General features: G+C 42.0%; 1 protein-coding gene across 4 annotated transcripts in view; it reads right to left on the reverse strand.

Moving 5' to 3' along the window:
* Positions 1–267: 267 nt before the first annotated feature.
* pcxb (pyruvate carboxylase b) overlaps positions 268–13,357 on the reverse strand; it is a 322,918-nt gene continuing 309,828 nt past the window's right edge. For all 4 annotated transcript variants that reach the window (XM_030076972.1, XM_030076974.1, XM_030076973.1 and 1 more), the window contains 5 exons: positions 12,905–13,079; positions 12,230–12,303; positions 1,709–1,849; positions 902–1,003; positions 268–417 (listed from right to left, as the gene is read on the reverse strand). In XM_030076972.1, the coding sequence (XP_029932832.1) occupies positions 268–417; positions 902–1,003; positions 1,709–1,849; positions 12,230–12,303; positions 12,905–13,079 (642 nt within the window). The remainder of the gene's footprint in view (positions 418–901; positions 1,004–1,708; positions 1,850–12,229; positions 12,304–12,904; positions 13,080–13,357) is intronic.

The following is a 13,357-nucleotide window of genomic DNA, read 5'->3' on the forward strand; positions in this document are numbered from 1 at the left end:
CCATCCTCCCTGCCTGTTCTCTCCTCCTGCCTTCCACAGGCCGCTTCCTTTTTTTTGTCTCCACTCCAAACTGATGGAGTTGTGTCATCCTCACGTTAAACTAAAGGATGCCTCCTTCTCTTCACCCTGCTTTCTCCATTGCTCACCGTTCCACTCCCACCACTAGTATCAGATTGTCTCCCTCTCACTAGCCCTTCCTCTCCCTTTTTCTTGAACTTTCCCATCCCTCCCTCCCTCCCTCCCTCCCTATCACCACCTCCTCTCTTTCTACTCCTCAATCTCCAGTATCAGGTCGTCTCCCTCCAGGGACACATCGGCTGCGACGTGGACTGCCTTAACAGTTCCAGCCAGCGGGGAGTTGACCACCGTCTCCATCTTCATAGCTGAGAGGACGCACAGCGGCTGACCCTTCTCCACCTTTCAAAATGGAGATAATGACGCAGAGTATCAAAAACGGGAGGTTACAGAGCATTGGAAACAGGAGTCCAATGTAAAAGTGGCTGAACAAGCACTGTAGCAGAGGGTTAATGCAACAGAAATGCAGACAAAGCATGGCACATAAAGGAGGCGATGACAGGCCGCGATGCATAACCAAACACCAGGTTATAGCCCATATATTGCTGCTGGGTCTCACAAACTGAGAAACACTGGCTACAGAATTATGTGCCATTGTTCTCCTCTGTGCAAAACTGGGAAAAAAAAACAACAAAAGCAAGCAAGGCTTGAACAAAACGGCTGACATTGTAAGACGGCAAGAAACACTGTGTATGTGTGTGTCTCAGTTTAATTAACAAATGGTAATTGAAAGAAACAGATAGCGAAAACACTTGAGCCCCTGTTGGAAATGGTCCAATGCAAGCTCACAGAAGCGATTAATGACTGAAGGTAATGATAAGCTGACCTTGGACCCAACTTCCACTTTGACCTCCAGGACTTTGCCAGGCATAGGCGCGCCAACCTGGCCCTTAATAGACTTCTGAGCCTTGGGATGGAACTTCATTTCCTAGGGGGGGGAGGGAGAAAGATATTTCATGCATTGGTCTAGCCGTTCCATCATCCATCCATTCATCCACACACCCCCGCCTCCATTTACCCACTTGACCATCCATCGATCCATTCATTCAATCATTTACCATTCATTCAACCACCCACTGAAGCATTCCTGCCGCCCGAGTCTTCAGCTACGCCTCCCATCCATTTCCCCCCGTGATTCAAAATCTCCTCGATTTGCCGAGTGCCTTATCTCGCAATTTGATGCGATCGTGTGCTATGATACCTAAGCATTTAAGTTAAACACATAAATCACACAAGCCTTTCAGGAACACCACCGTCTCCACTTAGATCCATCATCTCATCTTGGAGCATCATCACCTCAAACATCTGCGTAACCTTTCCCTCCTTCAACTGTCTACTATCTACTTACCCTCAGGGTAGCTGTTGTTCACCTGTGCTGACATCTATCTTCTCTCTGAATCGCTTATGTCTAATTTATCCATCCCTCCCTCTTCCTGTCCCGTAATTCCATCATCCATGCTGCTATCCCCCTATGTCTAACCACCAACCTATTACAGCTGTCTCCCATCGCCATCCATCTTCTCCACTCTTCTGTTCCTCCCATCCATCAATCCCTCCCTCCTTCCAACCATCCCCACCTCCCTCAACCCATCCATTACCTCCAACATGCATCCCCTCCACCCTTCCAATGTACCTTCATGGCGACGGTGTCTTTGACAAGCACAGATCGGAGCTGTCCGTTCAGCTCGAAGAAGACCTCTCTCTGTCCAGCCTTGTTCAGGTCTCCTAGGGCCAAGGCCTTGATGTGGAGGGTCTTCCCCCTCTCCAGCTCCACCTGAGACACGGATGAAGACACACAGAGGAGGCGGGGAGGATGAGACAGAGGGAACAGAGGAAGGGCAGAAGAGACATAAGGCGGCAAAGAGAAAAAATGGAAGAGGAGGTAAGCGAGATGATAGGGCCAATCCTGTTCAGCTCCTTGGAGAGCAGTTTGAACCGATGTCCTGCATAAGAAAACCAGGCCCTCGTTCAGTCATTCATTTTTGCGAGACCAGACCACTTATTTCCTTTGAGGGTCACAAGGGGGGCTGGAGCCTATCCCAGAATGGACTGAATGGAAGGCGGGAAAACACCCTAGACAGGTTGCCAGTCCATCGCAGGGGACTCATTTATTCCCATCATAATTACTTGGCATAATTAACACATGAAAGGATGCGGCATCTTATGTCTGAGAATCTGGTATTTTACACTGACGGGTGACTTTTTATTGCACTATACCCTGTTAGTAACTCCCTGTCTGGTCTCATCAACTGCTGCTTTAATTTTAGCCCCGTTTGCAACCCAAAGTTCCCTTTACGTGATGGTAATGAAGCAGAAAAACTCAATAAATCCTCTCATAAAAGTGTATTATGAAAATATATAGGCAAACACTACATCCGTAACATCAGTTCATAGGTGGTTACTTTCAAAAAGATTACTTTTCAAGGAAATGCAATACAAGAGGGGGTAGAGAGGCAAAGAGAGAGGTATGGGGTGGCTGACATGAATAAGACCACTATTTGTGATAAATATACTGCATACACCACACTTACTATAGTCTGTCTAGGCACTTTAAAGATTTACAGTGCCTGCTACCTCAGAGTATTAAAAAAACATGAAAATCTTTATATCTCTATGTAGGTGTAGCAGACAGGCTGTTCACTGAACATATCAATTCTCATATCAAAGACGGGGAAACGATAAAGACAGAATGACAATAGGAGAGATAAAGAGAGGAAGCAAGAGTGAAAGAAAGGCAAGATGCCAGGCTGGTATGGGGGGAGAGGGGAATAAAACTCTTTTTCCTGTCTTTGTGTATATAGGTCCATATTTTTTGCGACTTCACCTGCCACCTGTAAGTGTGTCGTTTTAAGAAAAGACATTACTCTGCCTCTTTATCAACAGCAGACAGGCTGTTTCCCTCTCATATCAATTCTGGTCACTGCCGTGTTCTGTCTTGCTCGTCTTTCCCTCGGCACCGGCCACTGTACTTCTTCATTTATCTCACGCCCATTCTCAACTCTTTCGCTTCTGCGGTCTGAAACTAATTTTTTCTATCTTTCCGTTTGTCTGCCTTCCTTTCTCTGGCTTTCAATCTTTCTCTTTGTCGGTCCTCCCATGTGTCACAGCTTTCCATTTCGTATTGTTATTTTGCTGCCCATTTCTGTGGCCATTTCTCCCGCTCTGTCTCTCAAGCCGTGATTAATTTCCTTTGTCGTGCTCTTTTTGCTTTTCTTTCTTCCCTCTTGTGTGTCTATCCACCTCTTTTCCCTTGACCCTTCCCCTCTCATTCCTTTTGTTTCTCTCTCCCTCCCTCTCCTGTTGCCATCTCAGTTGCTGAGTCTCCATTGATATTCCAAAGTCAGTCTCAGTGCAAAGACAAAAATATACACCGCTGTAGGTATGTATTGATCTCAATTTCTTTCTGCCTCTCTTGCTCGCTCTCTCTCTCTCTCTCTCCTGGGTGCTCAAACTCCCTTCATCTATCTCCCTCACTCTATTTCTGGTACCCAACCCTCTTTCGTTGCATCTTTCTTCTTTCTATCTGGCACTCATGCCATGTCTCCCTGTTTCTCCCACCCGTCAAGTCACTCTCCCCAATTCCCTCCTTCCATCTCCACTCCTGCTTGTACTGTTTTGTCAGGCTCTTGGCAACTCTTTGCCAAAGTACAAAACTGTCTTCCCTCTTCCCACTGCGTGCCTGCTCAGTCTTCCCCACAAGTGTTCCCGTTAAAGATATATGCCTCTTTTGAGGAGTTCTCCAAGCTTTGTGTTTGAAGTTGAATTTGTGTACGAAAGAACCATAAAGTTGTACACACACTGACAAAAATGCATGACTGTGCATATGGTCAGATAAAAACAGGCGTTTTACCCCTGATAATTAATCTGCAACCCAGTACAATAAATAAATAAATAAACCTGAGTCAGAGAACAAGGTGGAGGTCTGGACGCATGTGGTAAACTTTGTGATCGGTAAAATAGTTTTAAAAAAAAAATTCATAACTGAAAGTTTCTGAAGACTGCACTCAATATTAGGACTGGGCCAATACGCTTATCTCCTGATTTGACACTATCGCGATATTTGGGCTCCAATTCAATATGTATTGTGATTTGTACGTATTGTGATTTGATATTACAATTTATCATGATTTGTTTGCTTTTTTTTTTTAACACTAGACAATGGGAAACGCTGAATCTTACATGTAGAGACAGAGACTTCTAGAGACTCATATTTCCAAAAACAATACACATCAAGCTTTTATGTATTAAAGCACCTAAGTATTGATGATTCAGTGATTGAGTAAGCACTGACTGAGTGATTGTACAAGTGTTGCGATTCAACATTACCCTAACCCTATTTATTGAGATTCAGGAATAATAAAAAAAATGCTTACTATTGTACAAAATAATTAAAAATACTTAAGTGAATTGATACCCCCCCCCCCCAACTAAATATAGCATGCTCTTTGGCTCTGACTCCTTTCTGTATGTTTCAGATAAAACTCAATAGCGTGTCATTCCTGTAAGACTTTATCAATGACTCAGACTGCCTGTGACGGAGTAAAGACATAATTGTGGCACCGTTGACATCCGTGTGTCCATGAGCATTGGCACTGACTAGGCGTGAGTGACTGTCTGTGTTTGTGAGGGATCGTTTTTCTATTTCTGACAAACATGATTAATAGCATGAGTCATCAGCGCATAACAAATAAGTCAATGTTTTTACTCTGAATGTGTGCATTGTATATGTGTGTGTGTGCACGTGTGTGTGTGTGAGAGTAAAACTGTGACTTCCAAACTCTATTCCACTGGAGGGACCCACTGTTGGCCCACCATTCTGAATAACATCATGATGTGTTTACGTGTGTGTGTGTGTGTGTGTGTTGTAGGAGTGCATTCAGCAGAGACTAGATGTTATTTCATGATGTGGTTAATTGCTTTTCAACAGCAAAATGCAAGAGCCTAAGTAGGTTTTGATTAACTTTACAGGAGAACACACAATACCTTCATGGCAATGTGGCTTACATCACATTACATGACATTTGAGTAGAGCCTTGTCCTTTTCACAGTACTAACAGGCATCTTCCAGGCTCAATGTTGGGCCACTTTGCCTGAGATGGCTCTTGTATTGGATTTGTGATGGCCTTGGAATTAAGCACCAAGCAATTCCAGATGATTACCATGGACTGCTTTATATCTACTTCCCACAACAACAATGTAGAGCTTTAAGGATAAGTCAGTGCTCAACAGATTTGGTAATTAAATCTATTTTGATCAAGACATCCGTTGTGTCCTTCACATAGTGAACATTTGCTGACTAGATCTCAAGAGTTTTTGCTTGAATAGACAGCTAATAGTGTTTTATAAGTATTGAGAGAGTGATCTGTTATGAACAGTCAATGAAGACTAAGACAGAATCAGAAGCTGACAGTTTCGCCTGTTGCCTCACCTGCTGATGTAACAACCATTTTATATTTTAGGTGACTGAACAGGAAAAACAACTGGAGTTCTCAGTCTCAGGATTATATAAGCTTTTTCTTCAAGTATGCCAGTTACATCCTCCAGTTACACAAAGAGAGAAGAAAAACATTACAAAATACACTGCTTACTGCTTGTTTTTAAACACCTTAAGGCCTCTAACAGTCTCTGCAGTTTTAATATTTAGGGGGAGGCAATTCCAGTGTACCACTAATAGGCACAGGCCATGAGAAGGTGCCAAGCAGGCCACCAGCAAGGACAGTAACTAAGGTCATTCACCCTCTATAGCAGATACAGCTGTGTACCACTGCTGTAGCTGTAATGAGAGATACATTTAAATTTGGCGAAGAGGACGGGACCACAGATTGAGCCCTGGGGTACGCCGCAGGTGAGTGAGGCAGACCAAACATAGGCTGTCGACATAAGATTACAACTGAATGAACATCAGAAAAAGCATCTTGTTTACGTAGGTCTTATATAAGCATTCCATCGCAGTTTTACTATGAGACATGCCTTCAAAATGATCTCCAGACTATATTAGTATGATGTAGGGATCACATCTGAAATGGATACATATGCCCGACAATGTGCTGATGACAATACTATGTAAGGGCAAAATTAATATGATAATCTATTCATCAGTTTAAAGTCAAGTGGATGTAAGGTAGACCTGTGTGTGCTATCTGGGTTGAAACATATCAAGGAAGATGGAGCGATCAATAGTGTCAATGTTGGTGCTGAGATCCAACAGCAGCAAGACAGCATCAGCATGCATCAAAATATTCTTAGGCACCTTGAAAAAAGCAGATTCTGCACAATGTACAACAGACTGGAATTTGTAGAAAAAGCTTTTGTCTTCGAACACAAAGGAGTTGCTTGGCAACCACTTTCTCAAGGACTTTGGATATGAACGGATGTTTGGATATTCGTTCATTCATTCATTCATTCATTCATTCATTAATTTTCTAAGCTGCTTGTCGTAATTATGGTTGCAGGATGCTGGAGCTTATCCAAGCACTCATTGGGTGGAGGGTGGGGAAACACCTTGGCACACCTTGGACAGGTCACCAGTCCATCGCAGGGCATGTTTGGATATAGTCTGTAATTCTGGGGAGCAGATGGATCCAGACTCAGACTTTCTAAGAGCAGCTGAATGACTTGATTACAGCAGCAAGCAGGTGTGGACCTGTTGTGCTGAGCACATCTATCAACTATAAGCACATCTATCAACTACTGTCATCCTATTTTGCTCTTTGATTTATACAGTGGTCCTTGTTTTATAAGATGCGCTCTATGGAGCTCTATACATATTATTTTAACATCAAATATGGTAATAAAGCCAAAAATTGGCCAACTGGCTGAGTAACATTTCCAGAAATATCCCTCCATTAATAACCTGAATGTGGCAATTTTGGTTGTACTTAAGTTATACAGGAACAGTTGGGAAAGGAGGAATAGGGGGGAAGGAAAAGTGTAAAATGGAGGTGACCCCACCACACCCACATAAATATAACATACACACTCTACATAAATATCATTATCTATCGTCACAAGAATAATAGATAAACTTTACTGTATCTTATCAAGGAAGTGGGTGTGCTCACTAGACTCGCCTATACTCTTGGCTATAATATGTTTTTCATTCTCAAATGTGTCTCAAAGTGCACAGCAGCTGTCATTTACTGGGAACACAATCAACCTGCCACAAGCGTATTTAGCACTTCCATAAAACTGTCACTGATGCCTGGCAAAGAACTCATATCTCTTACAAGTGAACTTGTCAGGAATGCAGAAAACTCAATTTTCCCCACTGGTACCCACCTACCTTTTAACATTTTCAATGCATTATTGCATTATTTATAGGTGCTTGATTGCCAGGGCAGTTGCAGTTCACATGACATAAAAACCAGCTATCAGTTATAGAAAAGTATAAATTTAAGATTTTAAGATTGATATTTCAACAGGGCACTTAAGTAATATATTGCATGTAATCTTTTTAAATTTGACTTTAATCACAATGCAGTGAATGAATCTGACAAGCAGTTTTTAACCTGTGCATTTATTGAGTGAGTAACCCACTTGACAGGAGCCTTCTAATGAACATTTCTCTTCTTGGGAAAAAAAAAGGAACTGGATAAGGTGACTATAGCTGGCTTAATAATTCCTGAGACAATCAAAAGTGCTTCTTTTAGTCTGTGAAGAATTGGGCAGAAAAGGAAGACCTAAAAAATTAATATCACATTACATCTAACACATCTGCATTTTGACATGCTTTCAACACATCTCATGTCAGACTCCTAATTGGACCTGATGTCATGACAAAGGGGGAAAACGGCTTTGTTTCTGTGTGATGACGAGCAGAAGTCTGGTGTCTGAAATGTTCGAAAAATGACAACGAGCGCTCTGATGGGTTGGAGATAAGGTAAACATTACACTGAGAAAAAACAAAACAGACAGGGAAAAAAGAACAGTGGCGCATTTGGAAAATACCTAAATGACAAGACTGTCACTTTGAAAGGAGACAAAATAAAATGTGTGCTAAGTGTGCTGCTTTGAAAGATACGACAGGTTAACTATAAGGTTTCTAATTCTAAAAAAGGGCAGCTGGAAAATATGGACTGCAAGAAAAGCAAACATAGCCATGAGCAAGTCTGCAGGTGGATGTTAAACCTGCGCTCTCAAACCCATTTCTCTACAACAAAGGCTTTCTTGTTTTCTTGGTAATTCATATGTAATTTGTGTTATGGCCCCAAGTTTGATGACTGCTGTTTATGCTGCACCTACCCGTCGTCAGGAATATTTTATTGAAGTCAAACTTTTCAGTATGTTGCAAGGATATGAGACGATGACACGGCAACAAGCACAGCTAGAAGCTTCACATTAAAAGCGCTGACGCTATCAATGAACTGTAATAATTTGGGAATTTATTTTAATTATTCTATAGTCAGGCGTTGCGTCTCATATCAAATTTTGAGAAACACTGATTTGTAGGATCTCTTATGAACTTATTAATGATATGTGTGATTGACGAGAGGGGACCTGACCCCCTCTTGGGGTCAGTGCTGGATCAGCACAATCAATTGAGCTTCTGATTCTTTCGAAATAAGATGGCAGCAAAGCGGTGGGACTCCCCCTGTCAATGAACTCCCTTGTAATGTAAAAAATCAATTGCCAACAGTCTGGAGCAATTATTGCAGCATTGAAATGAAGCAATTATTAAACACAGTCGCCTCTAGCACCTGTGGACCCCTGTCTGCTAAACTGCAGCATGTGTGTTATTCATGACACTGAATCAAACCTGCTGAAAGAAAGAAAAGGAGGAGCGTGTGGGGGGAGAAAAAATAAATTGACTGTTAGTATTCTTTTGATTATTATTACTAGCGATATTGGTAGAAAGCTGACTGTAGGAAAACGCCGTGTTCAGACCAGAAGCCTCTGAAAATTCCAGGTGAAAGCTAATGAACGGCTGAGTGATACGCAGATCCCCTTTAATCTTTAGATTTCACCAGTGCATGAAAAACCTCTCAAAAAGACAAATTTCATTTAGGTTATGAAATTGAAATAATGAAGAGAAATGAAAGCCAAGGGAATAATGGACTGATGATTCAACTGTCCCTGTAGCAGCCTATTTAACAAAAACAGTCTGAATAAAACGCACACAGAAAGCATCAGTGTGTTTAAAAAAATGAATTGTGAAACTGCTCAGAAATTAATTATGTTCCCTTTGGGAGAAATGGGTTTTTCAAAGACATTCCATTTGAATTCTTGTCTAAGTCCCCTAAGGAAAGCGGCTATGAACTTTCACCTGAAGCCTAGTTCATAAAGGTAAAATATTCGACAAAAGAGCTTTCGGTTGAAATTTGATCTCCACATTGCTGTTTGGGTTCAAAACATTCACTCCTTCATTCCTGACTAATGCAATCAGATCATTTTATGAATTTCCTCTCTTTGGCAATAGTAATTGGTGCAATGGAGGGCTGAGAGGCTGCAGGTTTTCATTCCAACCAAAAACTGCACGAGGTGATTTCTCTGATTGGTTCCTTCTCTCTGCTTGGAGGTGGGGTGATCAGTGAAATCACCTGGTGCAGTTTTCGGTTGGAATGAAAACCTGCAGCCTCTCAGCCCTTCATGGCACCAGTTTGCCACCCCTGGTCTAGTTCGTTTGTACTTTGGCCTTTACATTACCTAAGGACCATAGACTATCGACTAAAGCCCTCCATCCTCTCTGGTCTTGTGCCTTTTGGTCCAGTTGCTGCCATGACAGCCCCTCAGCCACAATCTATTCTGGTCTTCCTCTCCAGGTGATTCTAGGTCTTCCTGTTTCTATTGCCTTGTGGGTTCCATGTTAATGCCTGTTTGGTGACTGATTTATCTTGTCCTCTGAGTGTGTGGCCTATCCAGCTCTACTTTCTTCTCCTAATTTGAAGCTCTGCAGGTTCTTGCTTGGTGCTCCCAGTAGGCTGGTGGTGTGTCTGGCCAGCAGACTCCCAGGAGCCGTCACAAGGCAGCGGCTGATGAATGTCTGCAGTTTGAGTGTGCTGGTGGTAATTTTCCATGTTTCAGATCCGCATAACAGACTGGATTTAATGTTTGAATTCAAAAAGTTTGTTTGGCTTTTCCTGTTCTGGCTTTGATTTACTTCTGTCTGAATAAAAAGAAGGTTTTTGAACTAAATAAAAAACATCCATGTATTCACACTGCCTAGAGAGGTTAAGAAGTTAAGTCAAGGTTTTAAATGACGGAAGATAACTGATTCTGTAAGCTTATGAAGAGGACGGTTTCTAGCTTTCAAGCTCTTCTTTTGCAGGTTAAACAAACTTCAGTTTCTCCAAAGCAAGCAGTCAAGGTAATGAAAAACCTGCCAACAGAGTGAAAGCAAAATCCAATTCGGTGGCACTCAAGCAAAAGCAATGCTGACCTGTTCCAAAGAAGGCAAACACACGTCCATCCACAGACTCTCAACGTCCAACTGCATCTTCTCCTCCGACTGTATCGCATCACTGAATTCATCCCACAACATGCGCTCATTTCTTTTCACTGCTCACTACTTCCAGTAAAAATGAATTTCTCAAACCCTTGCATACAGTCGCAAAATGAAAAGCATCTCCCCTCCAAATACATATCTGTAAAACCACAATCAAAGCAAAGTTACATGTTCTCGGACCTGTCCCAGATCCTCTAACGTTTCGGATTGTTTTCAGCCATCTGGTCGCAGGTCTCTCGTGTTCACGCCAAATTCAAAACATTGTCTTATACTCTATTACCATCCTTAAAAGCACCAAGCGCTCATATAATTCTCTTTTTGCCATGTGTGCACTCTCACTGTCATGGTGTGTTGGTCTGTGCCATGTTTTGTGTGCAGTTTTGAATGAATTTCCGCATTAGGGACAAATAAAACATCTAATCTAATACAGAATATTATGTCTGAGTTATTGTTTCACAATATTAAGTCACTGCCATGTCAGTTATATCTGTCATTAAATTAATGTAATGTCAATTTTGAGAGAACAAAGTTAAGATTGGCCGCATCCTTTCAGAAGTTGGCCTGCAGTTTAAATTTGCTGAATGTTTTCACAAGAAGTGTGCCTTGATGTGACGACACTCTGAATGAGAAATTCTCCCGGCTCCTCTCTTGCCATACCCAGTTCAATGGAGAGAAATTTCGCTGTGATCTGCCTTTTGATTCTGAAATCTCCCCCAAAGTTTGTTGTCAGTGGTTTCAACAAACTCTTTAGACTTCACTGTCAATCTCACCATGAAATATTTGTTGTTTGTGAAACTCTGGCTATCATTCAAGTTACAAGAAACAGCTTCTTCAATCCAACTGTCTCTGTAAGAAAGAAACTTTTCCAGACATTCAATCAACATAATGGAACTCTCCAGAGAGATGTCTGTCGATTCAAACACGATGTTCGCGTGTATTAACAGCTTTCTGGTGTGATCGCTCCACTAAAACAGTTTGGACTTACCTGTCAATCTAGACTTCAATCCACCGCAGGCAAGATACTTTGATTGTCTATTTGACCATTACCAATTTTGTGGCGCTGCAGTAATTTTCAAAGTGACATTTATTATATTCTCTAACAAAGTGCTTGTTACATGCCTGAGCACCACTGAACCGTTTGCATAGAAGGCAATACACCTCATTTATTTTATCTGACTACATCACCTAATCCTGACCAGCTCTTCTGCTGGATAATAAATGTGAAGCGTATAAAGCTTTAGAAAATCGACTTGTTTTCTGTTCTGAGGTGCAGGTCCTCAGTGCATTTCACTGGTTCAATCTCAAACATCATCTGACAAAATGAGTCAGTTATTACTGTGGGGGAAGGCCAGTCTTGACAGCCAGCGGGATCAAAAGTGTCATGTTTGGTTCCCTTGATAAAAACTAATATCTCTTTCCTCCTCGCTGCGTTATTGTCCCAGCCCTTCGACACTGCACTTGCTACTCTGCACTATCAAACTTCAAAGACATCACAGCTGGGAGAAAAACCATAACCTGAAATTATATCTGGTTTGTACAGCATACATTTAATTAAGGTGATTAACATATTTGCCGTTTTACAAAGGGAGATCCCATAGGATACTATGGCATGGGTTAAATATAACTGGGCTTAAATATGCAGATTGGTCTGAGGTGTTATCTTATAATAAGACACAAATATAGCCACATGATGAAAAGACTGCACTTCTGTACCTCAAATTCTTCGGCAATCTTGGGGCCGTCCAGGAAGAGCCTGGTGCTGAGGCAGTCCACGGGGCCAAAATTAGCTGGAGGGAGGGGACAGAAATAAATAAAAATCAAAGTACTATCAAAGGACTTGCACTATGATGAGTATTTTTAATCCTTGAGGATGGCAATGCTTTAAAATAAGAGTGATATGGAGTATGGCTAATAAAGCCATACCCCATGTAATACTCCAATGAAAGGTGTTATTTTATAATAATAGGGCTGTAAAGGGTCTCTGCATGGATGTGGCATAGCTGCCCAAGAATCTCAACTTTGCCTCAAATCTGTGCAAGATCGTACACAGGGATGTGTGTTGGAGAGGGAAGGAACAAGCGCACATTCCTAGAATATCCTCTCAACTATAGAAATAACAGCATTGTGCTCATGTTTAGTGCTAATTTCAAGCACCAGTAATAACACAAACGGGTGAGTGTGTGTATGTGTGTAACCAAATGTCACAATAATTACATTTTGCAGCAATATCAAAATGCATGTTTCAATAATGAACAACTCAGACAAAACTGACTGACCCCTATTATTTAATGTGCTATTTTCAAATGCTGATTGCAAAGATCAGTAACGTGTAAAACCCATGATGTGCACGTTTTGCCATGTCGGGTCGGGACACGTCTGCCCACTCACCAGTGAACTCTTTGAACTCCTGGAACACTTTGGGGTACATGGCTGCTGACATCACATCCTCGGGGGTGATGTCATCACCGTGCGCCGCTCGGAGCCCCTCCTCAAGGGCCTTGAAGTCCATGGGGGGTAGAGAGGTCCCGGGACGGCCCTCAATACGGGGGAGGGACTTCAGGACCTTGAGAGACAGAGACATCATAAAATATTTTATTTATATGAAAGTCTCGTGGTTTCTTTCTGAATGTTTTGCACTCACAAAACATTCCCATGAGAAGCTGATGCACGTAAGATGTTTAAAGTGCTGGCAAAAGCTTCACATGGAAAGCTATAAGCCTAAATAAAAGATATATTCTGTCAAAGCACACCGGAGGAGGTGGAGGAGAGAGTTTGGCAAGGAGGGGGAGGAGGAGGAGAAAGAGGGGGAGGGAAAAAAGAAAGAGAGAGACATTATGAAAA

Source organism: Myripristis murdjan, chromosome 18 (genome assembly GCF_902150065.1).
Source record: "Myripristis murdjan chromosome 18, fMyrMur1.1, whole genome shotgun sequence".
Taxonomy (NCBI): domain Eukaryota; kingdom Metazoa; phylum Chordata; class Actinopteri; order Holocentriformes; family Holocentridae; genus Myripristis; species Myripristis murdjan.